The sequence below is a fragment of the Echeneis naucrates genome, chromosome 5 (assembly GCF_900963305.1).
Source record: "Echeneis naucrates chromosome 5, fEcheNa1.1, whole genome shotgun sequence".
Lineage (NCBI taxonomy): Eukaryota > Metazoa > Chordata > Actinopteri > Carangiformes > Echeneidae > Echeneis > Echeneis naucrates.
In genome coordinates, this window is record NC_042515.1 from 8710685 (window position 1) to 8731526 (window position 20842).

General features: G+C 43.1%; 1 protein-coding gene across 1 annotated transcript in view; it reads left to right on the forward strand.

Annotated features, from left to right (window-relative positions):
* Positions 1 to 18058, forward strand: part of gli1 (GLI family zinc finger 1) — a 44261-nt gene extending 26203 nt beyond the window's left edge. The window contains exons 2-13 of the mRNA XM_029502192.1: positions 7150 to 7259; positions 9202 to 9431; positions 9901 to 10002; positions 10127 to 10325; positions 10423 to 10591; positions 10771 to 10878; positions 11167 to 11307; positions 11477 to 11626; positions 11967 to 12131; positions 12322 to 12564; positions 12731 to 13043; positions 13253 to 18058. Coding sequence (XP_029358052.1) covers positions 7189 to 7259; positions 9202 to 9431; positions 9901 to 10002; positions 10127 to 10325; positions 10423 to 10591; positions 10771 to 10878; positions 11167 to 11307; positions 11477 to 11626; positions 11967 to 12131; positions 12322 to 12564; positions 12731 to 13043; positions 13253 to 15813 — 4452 coding nt within the window. The 5' untranslated portion in view covers positions 7150 to 7188 and the 3' untranslated portion in view covers positions 15814 to 18058. The remainder of the gene's footprint in view (positions 1 to 7149; positions 7260 to 9201; positions 9432 to 9900; positions 10003 to 10126; positions 10326 to 10422; positions 10592 to 10770; positions 10879 to 11166; positions 11308 to 11476; positions 11627 to 11966; positions 12132 to 12321; positions 12565 to 12730; positions 13044 to 13252) is intronic.
* The last annotated feature ends 2784 nt before the right edge of the window (positions 18059 to 20842 follow it).

Sequence of the window (20842 nt, forward strand, 5' to 3'; positions counted from 1 at the left end):
ACAAGAATAAGATGTTACATGTCAGACAGAGTGAAGTAAGGTGTGTTTGGGGGAAGGTAGAGAGTGGAGGTAAAAAAAAAAAAAAAAAAAAGTGGGAGGGAGGGAAGGAGAGAGGAGAGGAGCGGGGTACAGGAAACCACAGGTATGTGCAGGATGGCGGGTGGGTGGCCCGGAGAGACGACAGAGAAAATGTGGGACTGCGGAGGAGTGAAGGAACAGTGAGTTGTGGGGAGACCGAAGAGGAAGGAAGGACATTCACGTGGGCTGGTAACACCACGTCCGCCCTCTTGATGGAGATCTGACAAATGTTGAACATCTGAGAAAGCAAAGCTTTGTGGCTGGCAGTAGAAAACTGGGTTTGTATAGGTAAATGAAAACAAGGGGCAGTGCTAATCTGCTAATCCCAAAACAAATCAAGTCACGACTGATGAAGCCAACATTTACAGGGGTGGTAAAACAATAATCATGACTGAGCACAGTGTGTTGTTGTGCATTCAACTCAAACAGAAGAAAATAACTGAAATCAGTTCTTTGTCATTGAGGACACAGTTACTGCACAATCCACTTTTTATCTGCAATTGCTGCCCTTTTTAAACGTTTTGAATAAGAACACGACTTCTGGCTCACCTTAAAACTTTGTGCGCTCTGCTCATTAATACTGTCAATGGTTTATCCTGGCTCCCGTCTGATGGTGTTGACTGTCATGTCGAAGTGCAACGCTCATGCCCTCGAGTGCCCTGATGTCTGTCATCAGTCACTCCGGCTGTGTTGCAACAAGGGATCAACATTTCATTCTGCCATCTCGACAAGGTGAGAACCCCAGCAGTGAGACATCAGCACTGCAGCTTGCTGAGCCCCCGGTTTACAGTACAGAGGTATGTGAGGTGTGAATCAGACCTGGGCTACAGTGTTGACTGTATGTAACTGCAGTTTTACAGTAATAAACAACTACTAAATGACGTTTGTAGTTCTACACACTCCTGAGCTTCGTACTTGGAGGTAGGAGTTTTTTCGTCATGTCATAGAGGACGGAGGGCAGCTAAGTGTATAAAACCATATTTTCACTATGCATTGTATTTGTAATACAAAGCATGTCTATGTTAATTGCCAATGTATCGTTCATATCACTGCCAACACAAGGGATGCTCGGCAGAACTAAACTATAAATCCTACAGAGCATCCAAAATTTCCAACCTGACTGAATGTGCCGGAATTCAGTCCTTTGTTTTGTATGGTTTCAGTTTCCTTCATACATGTGTATTATAGTTTTGAGCAGTTTAATAGTTTGATAGTTTCATCTACAAACTATTTCCAAACAGTTATTTTTTTTCCCCCAGCAGTCATTGTACAGTTAACAACAGCACCTCCACACTACTTTCCTTGTGAGAACATTGCTTATTTTTGTTCCGCGTCTTTTATAAAAGTGAGTTTCAGTCTTAACGGGGATGAAAGCTATTAAATCAAACTCAAACTGGCTGTTGAAAAGTAGATATGACACTAATCTTCCTTGCAGCAGGTCAGTGAGTAAGGGCTTATTGTGCGTTACAGTGATGTCTCCAGCCCTGTGGCCTTTCAGTGGTCACACCATTGGCCCCCATCACATTACAGCAGCTGTAAGGAATTCACTGAGTGTGGGTAAAAGGGGTAAAAAACACAGGGGAGGGCGGGTGGGGGAGAAAGGCAGGGATGGAGGAGAGTCTGCGCTGGGTGGAGGGGTTAGAAAAACAAAGCCAGAATTTAAAAACAAAGTTTACCACTGAAGGAAAACAACTGGGCTAGAAGGAGTCGGTGGGTGAAGAGGAGGAAAAAAAAAAAATGAAAAGGAAAACGAGGTAGGTTCTGGACTGTGGTTGGCCGAGGGCCCGAGCTCCGCCCCCCCCCCCCCCCCCAACTCCCTCGTTCACTCTGTCTCCAGCCCTAACACAACAGAATCTCCCACAAGCCCAGCCACATCAGGAACGGCTGGCTACATTATAGCTGCCATTATCGTCTCTCAAGTCATAACAGCCAGAGAACACCCACCTCGACTGCAGCTCCGCCAGGAGGGGGAGGGGCAAGAGAGAGGTCGCAAGAGCAGGAATGAGCTGAGAGAGAGAGAGAGAGAGAGAGAAGGAGGAGAAGGAGAGAGGGTGGAGGCAGCGGGGGAGAAGAGGGAGCAGGAGATAGTCAGATAGTGATACAGAGCCATGGAAAAGGCAGCGTGAGAGGATGAAAGTAGGGAACAGGGGAGAGGGTGGGGGTGAAAGGCAAAATACTTTCAGATGGGTGTTTACACTACACAATGTACTCCAAAGATGTGTGTTGAGCTCTAGTTTTCATGTATGCTCGCTGTCTAAGTCAGAGATTCTCCTGCAAACACAGTAATGAGAACACACACACACGAGTATGCACACTGAACTCTTCACACACACAATACATTCCCATCTGAGGCTGGAGGAGAAAGGAGTTTAAAGAGGAGAGGGGCTCAGTAAAGTCTGCTTTTCACATTGGCTGGGGAGGGGAGCGGGTGGGGACATATGTAAGCCCCCAGTTTAATGTTACACCCAAGAGTAGAGCAGTGTTGGAGCGGAGCGGAGCAGGGCCGGATCAGGATTTTGGTCTGACCCGACCGATGACCTGTGGAAATATCTGTCCTCTCAGGAGACTTCCTCCAAGGGAGGAGCACCAAGCCTTTATGAGAATCTCACAAATGGCCAAACTTTGAAAGACCAAACAATGTTTCTCTTTGTGTACCAAAAATACAAACCATCACCTGAGAATTGAATTTATTGGAGTAAATTTCCATTAGAGAAAAAAGTCTCTTAATGTCGAGTCAAAGCGATCCAACAGCTACAACACTGGTGTTTATCTTGTTGATAATCTGAGTCGAGGTTTAAGTATTACCATTAAATTAACACACTCACCGAGACACGCAGAGTCAGTTTTGCAGTCAAACTGGAATTGGTTGTGTTATTTGACACATGCTTATTCCAACACACAAAACCATACTTGGTCTATAGAAAATGGTGGCTAATGTCAGTTTGAGTCAGAAAAGTTTGATTGATTTTTTTTTTAATTTATTTATTTCTTTTTTATTATTATTATTTTTTTACATTTTTTTTCCAGTGTAACCAACATTGCAGTCGGTTCACTGACTTTGTTTTAACATACATTTAGTATTAAGTATTGAAACGACTGATCGTGCCACATTAAATAGGACTGGAGGGTTTTGGACTGTGTAGAGCTGCCTTTTATGGCTTATGGATCCAACTTTTCATTTGTAAGAGCAATGTGCTCTTTCGCTCTTTGAGAGGTGACATAAATCTTTAAATGATTGTCCTCACACAAAAGCCAGCACCACATCTCTTCTCGTATTTAAGCATTAATCTTTTACTGAATGGCAAGTATTCAGAGCAGCAATTGATTCCTGACAATGAATGAGTAATATTGCATTAAAAGTATGAAACCATATTTTATTTGCCGGCAGCAAACCACACTGGTTTGGTGAGTAAGATGGTAGATTGAAACAGAAATTTATTCCAATAAACCTCAGTCAGGACTTCTTGGGCTTGTTTGAAAATGTCTTTTACTGGAGGAAGCCTCTTCATGGAAACATAATACAGTGCCCTAAACTTTTTGTTATGTAAAGTGATAAATTGGCTATCTAGTACTAAAATGATGTGTAGTGTTTTGTCTAATTAGTTTATCAGCAGATATTACCTGTAACTGTGACACTGACATGACTGTTGTTACCTAAAAAAAAAATGTGAATTAATTAAAAGAATTGGTAATAGACAAAATAATATGGGAATTATTTGTTAGGACACACTGTCTGCTGTGTTGGTTGCAACTGAGTATTTTATTTCTGTGTTCATTTTTTTTGTCTTGTTTTTTTTGGCCTCCCATTTTCCCCCGCACTCTTCAGAAAGATAGATGTGGATTTTTAGGACACAGTAACTGTACAAGACCAGAGATGTCTGGCTGTTAGGTGTGGCATATTTGTAAGGGGTGGTGATGTTGCTGGGTTAGTGAACTTGGAGTGTTTGAATGGGAAGGTTTTGGGTGTAGAAAGTGGCTGGACTTCCTTTCCTCATACTTAGCTCCTTGGTTCCAGCCCAGCTTGCCGTGCCGCAGTGGAGCAGGCTTGTTTAGTTAGCCGCTTGATTTATGGCCTTGGGGTTTTTAATATGCTGCTGCCCCGTCCCTCTCAAACCCAGCACCACAAATTACACCGGAGAGCAAACTCCCTTAGAGTTTCTCACTAAATATTGACCTAAAATAGCACAATGCCACGACACCTGTGTCGGCATCGCGCAAGTATGAAATCATACATCTGTACATACATTATACAGGCTGCAGAACATAAATTCATATATCTGCAGTACATTTACACTTACGCTTACACAAGCAAAGTAAGTACATGAAAATACACATATATGACATGTTGCAGATACACAGTCTGTGTTAGCATTCTACCCAGCAGTTTAGATAAAGCATTGCAAGTTCAGCATCAAACTTCTCCTTCACTTCTCTTCCGCTCACCGAGAGTGGTCTTCTGCTCACTTAATTTTTATTTTTTTTTACATTGAACTAAAACCATGAATTTTCTTAAATCTGATTTAAGTACTTTTAATTCTTCAACACAACTCAGTGATTTATATATATATATATATATATATATAACAGTTTTGTCTGTTACTTATATCAGTCAGATAATTGGACACCAATGACGCAATCTGAATTCTCAGGCAATACTCCATTATTTACAGAAGGCAAATTGAAGACCTCCATAGCCTCCTCCAAATATACAAATACTGGCCTGTCAAAGAGCAGTAAGAGGAAATGTCTGCCCTCAGTCTCTTCGTCGTTGTCGAGTGCTGACCAAGGGGAAAAGTCACATCAGTGGTAATCTGTTTGTCCTCCACATCGAGTTGTTCTGCGCTTGCTGTACCGATGTTACTGTAGCCCAATGCTCTCTGTCGCTGTGGTTCTCATAATTGATCATTGTTGGTTCCTATATCGCTACTGGTCCTCCGGCACCAGCAGGAACGCCGCTGCAGATGCCAGATTTAAGACTCTGGTATACGCTGTAACCCAGAGAGATTTACCTGGAGCTGATAGGCACAGTCAGCATTATGGGAACTCACTCATTCATGTGTAAAAGCACCATAGTCAGTGTAAATGGTTTCTTCATTTTGCAGCTTGGCAGGTGGGATTATATCTCTCTCAAGGCATAATTTGCTGTTGCATAACAAACTAACGGCTATATGATGTAGTATATAAAAGTAAATTAAAATAGGCAGGATTGCTGCTACACTTACCTCACTGGATTAAGTCGTGAGGTGGGAGAAGCACACAGACATACATATTTTTCTATTTATTTAATATTTAAGATTCCAGCCTACTTAAGGTGGTCTCATACATTATTCACTCTTTCTCTGAGACTTGCCACAATTTATCATGCCACACACTGTCTCCAACATGAACAGGCTGCACTGCAAATACACTTGTCTCAGAAAGTCTTCTCATACGAGCCTGCTACTGGGCTTACACAGTACCAACTACATATTCACAGTCACACTCACACACGTTCTCTGTAGACTTGGTGGCCACTGGATTATTATGCTACCCCCTGGCGAGACTGACAGGTGGGTCGCTATGTGTGTGAGTGTGTACGTATGTGTCAGGCTGTCTGGGGACCTCCTTCTTGGTATTTATTAGCTCTGGACAGCTGAGGTGCTCAGCAAGCTCTCTATTTAGCACTTCTGGCTAATTATCATACCCACATCCAAAGCCTGTGCTGAATATTTGCAATTAGCCCCGGACTGCCCACGTCATTGAACCATCGGCTAACTTTGTGTCCCAAATCCCCCTCGAAGCATGAAGGCTTAAATAGGTCCCCACTGCCCTTTTAACACTTGTGCTACTACAGGCCTGGCAACCTGTTACATTCATACCCACCGAGTTTTCATCTGCAGTTGACAGCAGCCTACCCACACTGAGTCTGAACGCTTGTCACGTGAACAACAGCAATGTCATATTCTGATTTTACATGCATGACAAGACCTTGCGGGTAGAGAATGTGGCATCAGGAAGACAGGAGACGGTTGCATTGTTCAAACAAAAGGTTTTTTTTTTTTTTTACAGAGCCCACCCAAAAGGAAAAAAATAGCTCTCCTTGTCTGTGGTAGACATGGCATGAGTGTATGCCATAATCCTTTGGTCATAATTACTCTGTAAACTTGTAAAAAGCCTCAGTTGTGACTATTAGTACTTGCAGTGATGTGGTTGGATGTCTGTAATGAGCAGGTGCTTGTTGCTGAGATCGCTCAGCAGGAATTACCCAACACATACACCCTTGGTGAAAGATTTCCCTCAATATGAGCTTCAGACAAAAGGCTGCTCTGTGCAGATCACATCTATATCCAGTTCTGAAATAAGGTTAAACTTAGATGGATTGATCTGAAAAGTCTTATAATAGTCTTATATAAAAGTCTTATGATAATATCAGTAATTCAGTAAAGGGGAAAAATACACATTTGTTTTTCAAAGTTAAGAAGATTAATGCCCAAAAACCTGGAAAACAATTTTGTTGTGGGAAGACATTAGCTTCAAGAGTTTTTGATGGAAGCTTAAACATCTGTGTGTGTGTGTGTGTGTGTGTGTTGTTGTTCTTCTTCTTTTCTTTTTTTTTTTTTTTTTTTTTACATTTAAGGACAAAACCTTGATTTCTTCCTCCAGTATGTTTTTTCCTTGTTTATCACTACTTTCCAGGACGGACAGGTAGGGCAGGCTTTTCATGCTCAAAAACAGGCTTTGAAGTTGAGCAAAGGTTTTAATGATATTTAACGAATTCATTTAACATTGTGTAAAAATGTATACTAGTAGTATATTTCTACCTTAAGTTTCGTAACGGATTTGGTACTTCTGTTTAAAATAAACATGACTCAAGAGCTTATTTTGCTCTTGAACTGTTTTGCTTGGTCTGCCATATTATTAACATCCTACATCTTTCTTTTTTTCCCCCAGCCACAATTGTTTTTGTCTCTTTTTTTCCCCCCTCTGGTGGCGTTCGGTTGTTTTTTTTTTGGGGGTTTTTTTTTGGGTTTGGTTGGGTTCGTTTGGATGTCCTCTCTTCGTCCTGACCATGTCCATGTCTCTGTGCGTCAGGTCCAGGGTGTAAGGGGAGCAGCGTGTCCAGGAGCTCCAATGCCAGTGGACATGCAGCCACACCAGGGGCTGTATCACTATGAGACCTCGTCCAGCCAGCCCTCCAGAGGGTAAGACAGCAGTCTAAGGCTGCATCCTCACTCACCACGCACTAACTCGGTCATGATGAAATACACTACTGCTCTGCACAAGATAATCCGACGAGATTGGTTCGCCAGCAGTTTATCCAGACTTTCAGCACCTCTGCCCACCATTTTGACAAAGACTGCCTTATATGGCTGATGAGCACAGGTTTTGATCGTGCACAAACAAGATGGTATCAAATCTGCAAGCTCACAATGACAGCAAGGCTTTGGTGAACTGCACATTCACAGAGACTTAGTGTTGTTTCCCAAAGCTTCCAATGATTCATTATGTTTCTGTTTCTAAAAAGATGCATCGTCAGTTTGAAGACATAAATGAAACATTGGACAGCACACCAAACAAGCTGTTCATTCCTGTTCTTAGTCTTATATTTGATCTTCTGCTCTCACCAGGAAAAGAAATCATTATTTTTTTCCCCTGAATCTCTCTGATCTTCAATTACATAACAAATTTTTCCTTGAACGTCACTCTTTATACACAAGAAGTCAGGAATTATATTCCATTTTGAAGGACCAGACATGGCTCCTGTGTGAACACAGAGATATTATGAGGGCACAGAAGCAATTGTTGTGGACAGAGTACTAGCTCAGCCCCTCACTCCTCCCCCCCGTACCCCGCTCTCCTCTCCCCTCCCTCCCCTCATGCCACCCAGGTTGCGGGTGGACTCGGCCTCTCTCTGACAGCTGCTAATTACAGGCTGACCAGGCCCTGCTGCGCTCTGCATGACTGCCTCGCGCACCGCTCAGGTTACCCAGAGCGAGGGAGAAGCCGAGAGAGTTGGAGAGAAAGGTGGCTGTGCAGGACAGAGAAAGACAGAAGAGAGGGAGGAGGGGGAGGGAGAGAGGAAGAGACAAAAATGACAGAGGGGGGAGAGAAAGAAAGAGAGAGAGGGAGAGACAGACGAAGCACAGAAGGGATGAATGGGAGAAGAGAAGGGGAGAAAGGACTGAGGGTAGGAGGGAGCTAAATTCAAGGGGTGGGGGGGGGGTGACTGGCACAGTGGATTAGAGAGGACAGATTAAGCTCCTGTGTGGAATACACGTCGTGGTGAAAGAATTAAGGAACTGAAAGGATGTCTTAGGAGAAGGTGGATGGATGAAGTCTGCTCCTTTAGGAGAGGAGCAAGAGGGACAGAAAGAAAGAGCGAGTGAGACAAACCAGTGAGAATGCAGAAAGGTCAGAATACATTAAGAAGCAGGAGAAAACTGGAAAGTTCCAATGAAGCCTCACTTCGAGTTTGAGGGGGAAAACCCAGATGAGTAAATTTCCACAGTGTAGACAAAGATAAGGACTATATGCCATCTACTGGTGAGCAGGAGGCATCACAACAGATTGGAGTGAATTTAGGATGCCAGAGTTTTTCCGTCTGTTTATAGTAGTTGTTACTTTTGAGTCTGTGTAGACAGAGAAAAAGTTTCCGTAACACAGCAGACATGGAAAAATCTAATATTCACCCAAAATGTGATTATTTATTTACATTTTTCTTACGCAACAGTTAATTAATAAATTGCATTAATTTATTTTCTTACTTATTTGTTTCATACTTGATTTTGGGGCCCTGAAACATGAATGAAATTCTCTTCCTCCACTTTTTTCTGTCTTTCAGTGACTTGCATCACTTTTGACTGTGCCAGTGAAATCTTTTCTTCTTTGAAAATAAAACAGCTGTTGCTCAGAAATAGAAGAATAGCCTTTTTAAAGACGCACAGTGTGCGACACTGAGTGTCAGAAGTCGGTGCATATGTAATTCTTTTGTCATACGTTTGGACACTTGCCCTGGCAACAGTATAAATGAGAGAATGAACTATATTATGTTATTTTCACGGCTCACATTGCCGGCCAAGTCTCACCATAGCAAACTTTTGTTTTTTGATATACACAATCAATGTGTTTCTTGACTCTTTGCAGCTTAGTCCCATCAGACCAGTCTCCCTACAGCGATGTGTCTTCGCTTCGTGCCCCACTCCTCAATGGCCCTCCTCAGGACTGCCGAGCTATGTATAATCCCATGACTCCCAGTATGACTCATGGATCTGGGCCGGGACAGGTGGGCCACTGCATGGATCAGTATATGAGGCCCCCCCAGGCCCCACCGCCCCACAGTATGATGGGCCATAGGGGCATGCCGGCCACAGAGAGTGAGTCAGAGTATCTTTTACACCTTCTCAATCTCACAGTCGCTGATTTGGATTTAAATGAACCTTGGAGACTGAATAAGAAACAGCAATGGTCTGGTTTTGAGTGGGACCAGTCAAAGATTTAGTAATTTGCATAAAAAAAGCTGTTAACACGATCAGTAGAGGTCAGTAATACTATGTTTCTCATATCTGTTAAAATACATTTCTGAAATGAGCTCAACCACATAAACAGGCTGAAGTGTGACTGCTGATAAGTCGTGTTCCAATTTCTACCATGTCAGTGATCTTTTTGGGTTTTTACTTTTATCTTTCATTTTCTCAGAAAAACAAACAAACGAACATTTGCATCCAATTTTTTTTTTTTAGATTTTTAAACGTGAACATGTGGCGCAGTTACAAGGCATTTGTCCGCTTTACATCTTGAGAGACGTTGATGTTGATGCTGAAGTCTGTTCTTAATGATTTGCAGGTGGCAACAGCACCCCTTACTGTAACCAGAGCAACATGATGTCCTCTCATCATAACTTCTGCCAGGTTCAGCCCGCCTCGGATCAGATTGGCTCCGGTGATGGTAAGGGATCACTCACACTCACATTATTCACAGCACAGAGGGTGCAGTGGTTGAATTTAAATCTAAGCAAATCTTTTGTACCACCAAAGCTAACCCTCCTGCTCTTGTTCTGTGGCCCCTGTAGGCTCGAGGTTCTCCACACCTCGTTCGATGCTGAAGCTGAGTAAAAAGAGAGCTCTGTCCATCTCTCCTCTGTCTGATGCCAGTGTCGACCTGCAGACGGTAATCCGGACATCGCCGAACTCTTTGGTGGCCTTTGTCAATTCTCGTTGCAACCCCAATGGAGCCAGTTCTTATGGCCATTTGTCTGTGAGCGCCATGAGGTCAGATTTTTCACAAATGTCCACATTGCCTTTTAATTTTTGACATGTTTTATTTAAACATTCAAATATTCAAACTGCCTATTTTGCTTCTCTGCAGTCCATCGTTGAGTTATGCCACCAATATAAACTGCCAATCCAGACAAGGTTCCATGTATGGTGGTGGAGGAGGGGGGGCGCCTCTTGGTGGACACACACCAGGTCCCTGTCAAGCCTCCCGCTTACCTCCCCACAATCCTCGGCTCCACGCTCCACCCAAGCATGGACATGTAAGACAGCTCTCTCAGTCACTGTGCCAAGCACTCAGATCAGTTCAGTATCGATTCACCTTCTGTTACAGAAAGCTAAGGCAGGTCTATAGCGATGAGAATAAATACCTACGTTGATTACATGAACATCAATGTCAGAAACAGCTGTAACACAATTGGACGTATGCTTTGCTCTGTAGCTGAAAACTGAGCCAGGGCTGGGAGGGGTGATGGATGGCATGAATGTGAAGAGCCTGGAGGAGAGATCAGAGGGAGATGTGGCTAGTCCTTCTTCTACTGGCACTCAGGTATAATAGTAATGTTATTTTCATGATGTTTATTTACATTTTAGTTTTTGGCTTTTTAGACTAAATACTCAAGTAGCAATAGAAAGTATATGTCCTTGCCCAAAGTCAAAATGAAGTGGAGTCAAGAACACTAGGAGCAGCTGAGTGATACTTATCAGCAGTGGATGGCTGATACCGAATATATATTTTCGAGACAGCTGGGTTTAATATCTAAGTGAATTAAAGATAAGGGCACATAAAAACAATTAATATGTGTTAGTTCCATTTCTTTCTTTCTGTGTGCATTAGGATCCTCTCCTGGGTCTGTTGGATGGCAGAGATGACTTGGACAAAGAGGATGGGAAACCGGAGCCGGAGGCTGTTTATGAAACTAACTGCCGCTGGGAAAGTTGCAACAAAGAGTTTGACACACAAGACCAACTAGTTCATGTAAGAAATACGATAGGCTCTACAGGTTGGACTAACAAAAAAGGAAAATTTAGAAAAATGTAATCTGGGGCAAATCCAAGGTTGCGTTTTCTCTATTTCTTTATTGAAACACTGCAGTATATCACAGTGATTATTGATGAGTCTCCCTGTTTATCTGTGCACGCTGCAGCACATCAACAATGAGCACATCCATGGAGAGAAGAAGGAGTTTGTGTGCCACTGGCAGGAGTGCTCTCGAGAACAGAGGCCCTTCAAAGCCCAGTACATGCTAGTGGTTCATATGCGCAGACACACAGGAGAGAAGCCACACAAATGCACAGTGAGTCCATCTTAGATGTCTATCTCAAACATTTTTTTTTCCCCTTATCTCCCCTATAAAAACACAATAATGCCTCTAATTTAGTTTCAACAGTATTAAGAACAGACTTTAAGGGGTCACATGTTGTTGAAATCATTAGTACATAATAATAATAATACTCCTACATAGTGCTTTTGCATCTACCTGGAATATACTGTAACTAAAATGTGGTCTGGCTCCAGGCTTAGAGACTTCAAGCTGAATCTTTTCCTCATTGTCTTTTTTTTTCCCCTTTTATATAAACAATTGAAAGATGTTTTCTTCACTGCAGCTTCAGTTACAAACCATCTTTCTGTTTTAGTTTGAAGGCTGTAACAAGGCATACTCTCGCCTGGAAAACTTGAAGACCCATCTGCGCTCTCACACTGGGGAGAAACCATATGTGTGTGAACATGAAGGATGTAACAAGGCCTTCTCCAATGCTTCAGACCGGGCCAAGCACCAGAACCGAACTCACTCCAATGAGGTACAGTAGCGCAGGTCACTGCAAAGAAATGAAATAAGAGTAGAGTTTGAAAGCTGATGCCAGCAGGTGTCTTGGCTATATAATTCCGTAAGTAATCTGTCCAAATTAAAATAATTTATTTATGTTAAACCAAGTACATATGGAGCAGTTGAAACAAACAGCGTACTGACTGACACCTTTCCTTTTGCAGAAACCTTATGTATGTAAGATCCCCGGGTGCACTAAGAGGTACACAGATCCAAGCTCTCTGCGTAAACACGTGAAGACGGTGCACGGCCCTGAAGCTCACATCACCAAGAAGCATCGAGGAGACACAGGCCCTCGACCCCCTGGCTCAGCCATGACCCCCGGAGGCCAGAACTCTGAACTGCTGCTGGAGAAAGAGGAGACACGCAGGGAGGACTGCAAACTGCTTGCTCCTGAGACGGCTCTGGTGAGTGCAAATTCTACTACTAACCAGCACAATAATGCTGTTTTTGTTTCAGCAGGAAGCTCACCAAGAACGGGTTTTGAGGCACAGTTTGGTTTCAAATTGCACATTATTATGACATCTGCCTTTTGGAATGCTTTCTCAGTTATTTCAAATATTCCTCCTTCAGAAATCCCAGCCAAGTCCTGGTGGTCAGTCGTCTTGCAGTAGTGAACGTTCTCCACTGGGGAGCGCCAACAACAATGACAGCGGCGTGGAGATGAACCTGAATGCAGCAGGCAGCTTGGAGGATCTTACAGCGCTGGAGGACGGAGTAGCAGGTGGAGGAGGAGGAGGGGGGGAGCCAGGAAGTGTAGGAGGAGCAATGGGAATGTCAGCACAGGCTTTGAAGAGGCTGGAAAACCTGAAGATTGACAAACTGAAGCAAATCCGCAGGCCCACCCCTCCTGGCCGCTGTGCAAACAAGTTACCAACACTTCCTGGTAAATTCTATTGCAAACTCATTCATTAGTAATCAGAATATTCTTTGTTTTTACTGATAGTATCAAAGTGTGAATGGTCCAAATTAAAAAAAAATTCTAATGGGCCTGTTACTGACAAAGGGTTCAGGGATTATTTTATTATTATTATTATTATTATTAGTTTGTATGGATGAACTCTGATCACGTCGTTGTTTGATATACATTTTCAGGTACAGGGGAGAATATGGGAATGTGCACACCATCTACACTTCTCTCAAATCGACGTGTTATGGAGCTGTCTAACCACGAGCTGGGAGGTGGAACTTCGATTGGGTGCTCTAATGACAGGAGAGGAAGCGGCACCAGCAGCCTTAGCTCTGCATATACAGTCAGCCGTCGTTCCTCCATGGTGTCTCCTTACCTGTCCAGTAGGCGCTCCAGTGAGGTGTCCCAAATGGGCGGAACAGCAGGGGGAGGGTGTCACCTCCTCGGCCCAGAGCAGAGTGGGGGAGACCCCCTATCTCCTGAGACTAATCGCAGAGGGGCTCCATGTCCTGGAGGATTACCAGGTCTTCCAAATTTAACACCCGCCCAGCAATACAGCCTAAAGGCCAAATATGCTGCAGCAACTGGTGGACCGCCACCTACTCCTTTACCAAATATGGAGCAGCCAGGAACTCCAAGCAGAAGAGGTCTTTTGAGTGAGTACCAGGGGCAACCGCTGCCTCCTTTCCTTCAACAAGGTGGCCCACGAAGACACAGTGCCAACACAGAGTATGGCACTGGGGTTATCTATCCTCACCAGGCTTCTGGCAACAACATCAGGAGAGCCAGTGACCCGGTTCGATCAGCAGCGGACACACAAGCTCTCCCGAAACGCTTCAATAGCCTCAATAATGTAGCCATGATGAGTCGAAGGAACGCGCTGCAACACCGTGGCTCTGACACCAGTCTTGCCCGCCACATGTACTCCCCCCGGCCCCCCAGCATTACAGAGAATGTAATGTTGGAGTCAATGAGCATGGAGCCCCACCTCGCCCCTGTGGATGCCAGGGATCGCTCGATGATGATGCCACCTGGAGAGAGAGGCTTTATGGGATATCAGCAACAGCATCAAAGTCTTGGAGGCGTTAGGGGTGGGGGTCCTCTTTCAAATCAGCTCTCCCCGAACCATGAATCGATGGGTTGTCCAGACCAGAATTACATGCAGGGGCACTATCAAAGCCAGGGAGGGGAAGTCAGCTCCAGAGCTGGTGGAAATCCAATAGGCCAAGCACAGCCAATTCATCCAGAGGGCATGTCTAATACACTTCTCCAGCAGGCAGAATACAGTATGAGCAACTGCCAGCTCAGTCCCTCAGGTCCCCATTATCCCAGCATAGCCCAGGGTGGAGACGGTGGAGGCCCTTGGAGCAACACCCATAGCCAAGTACAAACATCCAACCATCCTCTCCAAAACCAGCAAGGAATGCAGTTTTCAGATCCCACCCTTCAGCCTCAACAGACGCAGGCCCACTTCAACAATCAGTCCGGCCTCTATAGCAGCCCTGATGGAACCCACAAACTCACAATCAAGCCTGAGCAGCATTTTCATTCTGGGATGGGGGGCAGAGATGCCTGTCAAAGTGCTAAGCTCCAACAACAGAGGATGCTCCTCCAGCAGAATCAGGCTTACCCGCAGCAGACAGCCCAAGTTATGATGAGGAACGCTAACAATCCCAGCTGTGACTTTCAAGGGCAGAACCAAAAGCCCTACCCTGGCGGGGGGGGCTTGAGTTTGGGTTGTGCTGGGTCTGCTCTTGCAGATGGGCAGAGGTCAGAAACTCCCATGATGCAGGTGAAAGAAATGATGGTCAGGAACTATGTACAGTCTCAGCAAGCACTAATGTGGGAGCAGCAGCAAGAGCAGCAGCAGCAGGGTGGAATAAAACAAACGTCCCTTTCTGACAATATGGATATGAGTGGCCAGACAGCAATGATGCAGCACAGTCCCCAGCACCAAAATCAGAATCTGTATTCCAACCAATCCTATACTTCCTACCCCAACCAGAACCTGGCCATGAGCCCCCCAGAACACAACCCAGGGCCCAGCTCCGTGACACCTAAAGACCCGCAGTTGACGGGTCTCCCTGGCTCGTGCTACGGCCAGGACATGGTGCTGCCCAGGCCCCCTCAGGGACGGAAGCCTCTCAGCCGTCAGAATAGCCTGTCACAAGTGGGAGGAGGCTACTTGGGCAGCCCACCCCACCTCAGCCCTGTCCACTCTACTTCCAGCCCCAGGCGAGGCGTCAGACTGCCCCCAGTCCAGCACCCGCAGCACCTGCCAAACGAAATGTTCTCTCCTTCCAATAACAATAATATGTACTACTCGGGTCAGATCAGCATGGATATGGACAAACACATGGACTCCCAAAATGGTCCTTGTATCAATCAGCAGCATAACATGACATCCAACCTGAACCCATCAGGTGGCACTAAGTCTTCCCCCATGGCTCCCTATACCGAGTCGGGCCCCATCTCTAATGCCTTAGAAAACCTGGACCTGGACAATGCTCGCATAGACTTCACCTCCATCATCGATGACGCAGAGCCCTCATCATTTAGCCCTGTCAACAATCCCCTCTCGGGTCAGCCGGGATCTTCCTCCCAGGCCTCGTCCCGCCTCACAACCCCTCAGACGTCCGTCAGCCTAGCTGCAGGCTCTGGTCTGTCCAACATGGCTGTTGGTGACATGACATCCATGCTTACCTCGCTGGCTGGGGAAAATAAATACCTGAACACGCTGTCTTAGAAGACAACTCTTGGGCAACTCAGTTCATATTAGGACTATTCATTTCAGACCTTAGCAAGGGCTTTGTGGAACCCACCCTGAGTTTAAAACGCTTAAATCCTGTTGATTATAGTGTTTTTTGTTTTTTCACATTGCAAGAAAGTCGCTTAGGGTCAGGATGGACAAACTTTCAATAGAACATTTCATACAATGGATCATTATTCTGAGTTGTTTTATACATCCCCATAAGCCTTTATACATAAACCTAACACCCTTAAGCCCTTTTCAACCCTGGATCCTTAACTGGTAAGGGGGGTCTGTTGCCACTGAATATGCATATGACAAAAATAACAACATGTGTTAATGCACTCTGGCTGCAAGTTGAAACAAAGCTACTAATGTGGTCTATCACAGGTTTTCAAGGATTCTCACCCTAAACCTTAAACCAAAGGTGCCTGATCAATCTCCTTTGCTGTATTCTTCCTTCACTGCCTTGGTACTCGGTAGAGTTATATGCCTGATAGGAAACTGATAGTGAACTTTTTGCAAACAGGCATTCCAGTCACAGGGCTGTGGCAAAATGACAGAGGAGAAGGATATGCCTACATGTAAATAAGTTTTATATACATTCATATATGTTGTGTATATGACAATGAGACATCCCCTGTCTTGTGACCGACTGCTTGGATTCTGAAGGCCAGTGTTCAGATGTGTGTTAGTTTGATGGTTGTTTGTTGTTAAACCAAGGGTAAGAAAGATGCAAAGATTTGAGCGATTGAGGAACATTTTCTTGGTGCTACTAAATATTAATCTCTATTGCTAGAAGTTTCCTCCACACTACCAGTGGCAGATCGGTATTCCCATAAATGCAGATGAAGACACACACAAACACACACACACACGCACGCACGCGCGCAAAAAAAGCAGACACAGATGCACACGTAGCTTACATACAGACACTCAGGACTTTTAAGATTTTAAATCTTTTCTGTTCAAATTTTGTTGTAATTGCCTTTCCAGACAGAGAGTTTGCACTCCACATGTTTACCATAAGTTTTCCTAAAGCAGCTGTGTACATTTTTCAGCAGTGTTGAGAAAAAGTGCCTCGATCTTACAAAGGTACATACAGTACATATGGGGTAAGTAAAGTAAAACTGAAATATAACATGTGCAACAATCTCCACAATGTTACAATATGTTTGATATATTTAAACATACACACACATTAACCACACCTATGACTCCTACATGACTCAGCTGAAGATGACGGCTATTTTAATTAAACCCGAATCAGCTGGTGTGTATTTGCTAACAGATCAGTAATAGTTGTCTGTATATTAAAGTGAGATACGCTCATAGTAAAGTGCTGCTGCACTTTGGCTCTCATCCCAAAGAGGAGCTATTTGGAAAAATCAGCATCACTAATTCAGGATTGAGGATCGAGAAGCAGGAAATGTATCACTTGCTGCCACTGTAGTAAAATACACATTGTATGTAGATACATTGAGGTACTTTTTGAGCCGTATCATATGAAAGAAGGCTGTAGCTCTTGGCAGGAGAACAAATCTTACACTGTGCCTTTGCACTGACTACAGCACTGTGTGGCAAGGTCTCTTCACATGAACCTCATTTTGATAAGTCAGCAATTATCACAGTATTTTTAAATAGTCATTGAAGAACAATGTCTGAGCACAACCAGACTCAGTAAGGCCACATCAAAGTGTTGCTGAAACATTTTATGTGACTTTTCAGAATTTAATAGTTCCGTCACTTCAAAGTGTTACCAAGCAATTAGCAGGAAAGAACATTTATTCATTTTGGAAAAAGTGTACAATGTACCAAAGACACCTTACAACGACTGAGGAAAAAAAAAATGCACAAATAGTCTATTTTAACACAACACTAACACTAGCAATAAACAACATTGACTCATAGTGCTGTCCTTTAGAATGTATGAGATGTTTTGTGTAAAATTATCTTTTTATATTAATGAACTTTATGGATGTTGCATTGTTACCTATGTGTGTCTCTTTTTATGTGTGTGTGTGTTTGTGTGTGTGTGTGTGTGTGTGTTTTTTATAACTGTCACACTTCATTCTGACTTTTTTGCTGGCAAAAGAATATCAAGTTTAGCGAGAGAAAGCTATAATAGTAGCATTAACTATAATAGACAAATGCCAAGTGTTATATTTTGTGTACAATTTTCTACATTTTTATACAAATGTGCTATATTTTACCAGTTTATGAATAAACGTTCAGTTTGGGATGGTTGCTGAAAGTTTTTCAGAAACTTTTCTTTTCCATGTTTCCTGTTGCAAAGCAATGTAGCTTAATGTTTCAGATTGTTGTTATGAGAGATGTCTTTAATTTCGAGGATAGTTTTCGGCTCATTTATGCAGTGATCTGTAAAACATGTGTCCCTCTAAAAACATGTGTATCCGACTGTATAAGGTTCCTTTTGCTGAATGATATTTGCATGTGTGCCTGGCGGTTTAGTGCAGTTGCTCCTTTCCTCCAATAGAGTGCAGTGGTGCCTGAGAACAATCACAGACAGTTTAAAGTATTCACTTTCAATGAAAGCTCATCACATTACTTGAATGCAGAACTACCCACAAAGCCTGACATCCATAGTATGTGTCTTGCAAATTTGTCACTGAGCACACTCCACGCCAACCAAATGTCCAGAAAGTTGTTTGGTCTCCAACAAGCTAATTGGAAAACTCCCTGTTATGAATATGATTTAGTCCTGCCTGTCATGGCAGCGTTTCGTGGACTGCAGTCATCTACAAGGCTGCATGGTTTAAAATGGCTGATGTTGATGACATCGCTGCCTGGACAGGCTCTTTGTGGTCAACGTGCACTGGTAGTGTGGGCTGTTGAATGCTGCAAGACACAAAATATACTCCTGCTTGTAAAATCTTATCAATATCCCATATATTTGCCCAGAGACATCATATAACATTCTGGTGGGAAAATTGGAAGAAGAAATTGGAGTTAAAAGTTCATACCCATTATACTGTTTCATACAATATGGAATTCAAGTGTCTTGTGACTCCTTTAAAATGAAATCATGTCTCTTTGTGACCCCACATCACAGGATATTGCGGTGTGGAAGTGAGTTATGAGCTGTGCAACCAGAGTGATTTTGTTCCTGCAGAATGAAACACAATTAAAGGAAAGACAGAAGAAATAAACTGAACTTTATGTAACAGGGGTATTTTTTCCCTCCTCATCCCTTGAATCACCCCTCCAATTTATCTTGGCGTGAACAAACTATCCCTCTGCTAAGGTGAGAAACACTGTTCACTGAAGCCACGCTGCTGCGAAACATAACTGATAGGCTAATTAGAAATATGTATAATTAACAATTAGTAATTGCACTATCGCTAGTGGAATATTAAAGTTTTTGTTGCATAGATCTGAATTATAATAATATTCAGGTGCCCATATGATTGTTGAAGCAGCTTTTTTATTTATTCTTCCTTTTAATACCTTCCAAGTAACACGGGATGAAACCTTCCCTCTATATATTCAAATCTTAGCGATCTCTCAAAGTTCCAGCCTTTTTAGTAAGGACTTTCCTTTTTTTATTTTTTTATTTTTTTTTAGTTGCTCCACAGGGAAACACTAATTTAAGCTTTGGAGAATTGCTCAATTATATTTACTACACTGCTATTGTACTGCCTATTAGGCTGAAAGCCTTATGGTAACTTTGTAATACATTTTCCCCACTTTCTCATGGTTTATTGTCGATATGACCAAACGAGATGATTAAGTCAAATGGCTGTTTTCCAGTGTTCACATGTGCACCTTTTTTTTTTTTTTTTTTAAAGACAGACTTTTTGGGGGAAAAAGGTGAACCTTTCCTTAAATTTCAAAAACAACTGTGCAAGCCGTAGCCTGCAATTGTCTGTAACATGACATGGCAACAGTGCGTTTGCCACGTGCAACCTCATCAGGTATCTGAACTACTTCATTCCCACTTTCAGCAGGCTGAAATATAAGTTAAACTGTCTACAAGCAAACTTATAAAAACTTAATGAGGATTCAAACCCCAGCCCACACCCATGGTAAGTGGCAATACACTCAAATATCTCACCACTCGCATCTGACTATTCTGATAGGAAAAAGAAATCTATGCCTTTTCTGTTTATTTCCCACAACTTTGTAAAACACCTTGTCATCTGTTGTCGCTGTCATTTAATCTGTTGTGTTTGGTGGAAGCTGGTTTACAGTAATGTTTTAAAACAGCACCGCGACCATTACTTTTTACAGTGTCGGCTCATTCTGCTTCAGGGGCCCCAGTGTGCTTAGACGATATTGGCATTGTGGTGTTGTGGCATGGCACAGTAGACTCACGGCAGCCACTACAGCCTGGCAGTTGTGTCGAAGTTGACTCATATGCTCCGAGGCAACGGGAAGTTTTCCTGACGGACTATGGATTTGTAATCTGGCACGTCCATGATCAGAAATCATGGGCACGTCAGATAAATGAATCTTCAAACAGTCAAACTGATTTTGTTCTAAGGAAGGCAGCTCATTAGAGGGAAAGAATCAAAGTTTTCAGTTCATAATATTGTGATTACATGTTGAACATAGACATCTGCGAAAACAATTGGCAGCTGATTGATATAGTCACAAATATCCAAAGTCATTTAGTCGTTGCTCTTGCAACGAAATTCAAATGCAGAAAGAAATCTGGGTTGACCTCTTAAGGGGAGTTAATTGTTGAACATATTGAATAGACTTGCTGTATTTGTTAAATGTTCATACTTAAGCTCAACTCATTATTCGACACAATGACATAAATTGGAGAACTAAAGAAAGGAGACTTTCACTTGTTCTTTTTCTTAAACACTTTGGATACTTTTGTCTGCTGCCCTGGGCCAAATTGATTGTGATGCAAAACAACCAAAGTTTCTTAATCACAAAATTAGAGAGTGAGTGTGTGTGTGTGTGTGTGTGTGTGTGTGCATGCACGCGTATTTCTACATTATACTGAACAGGTTTGAGCTGGTTTCGAATATAAAAATAGTTGAATTGTACCGAT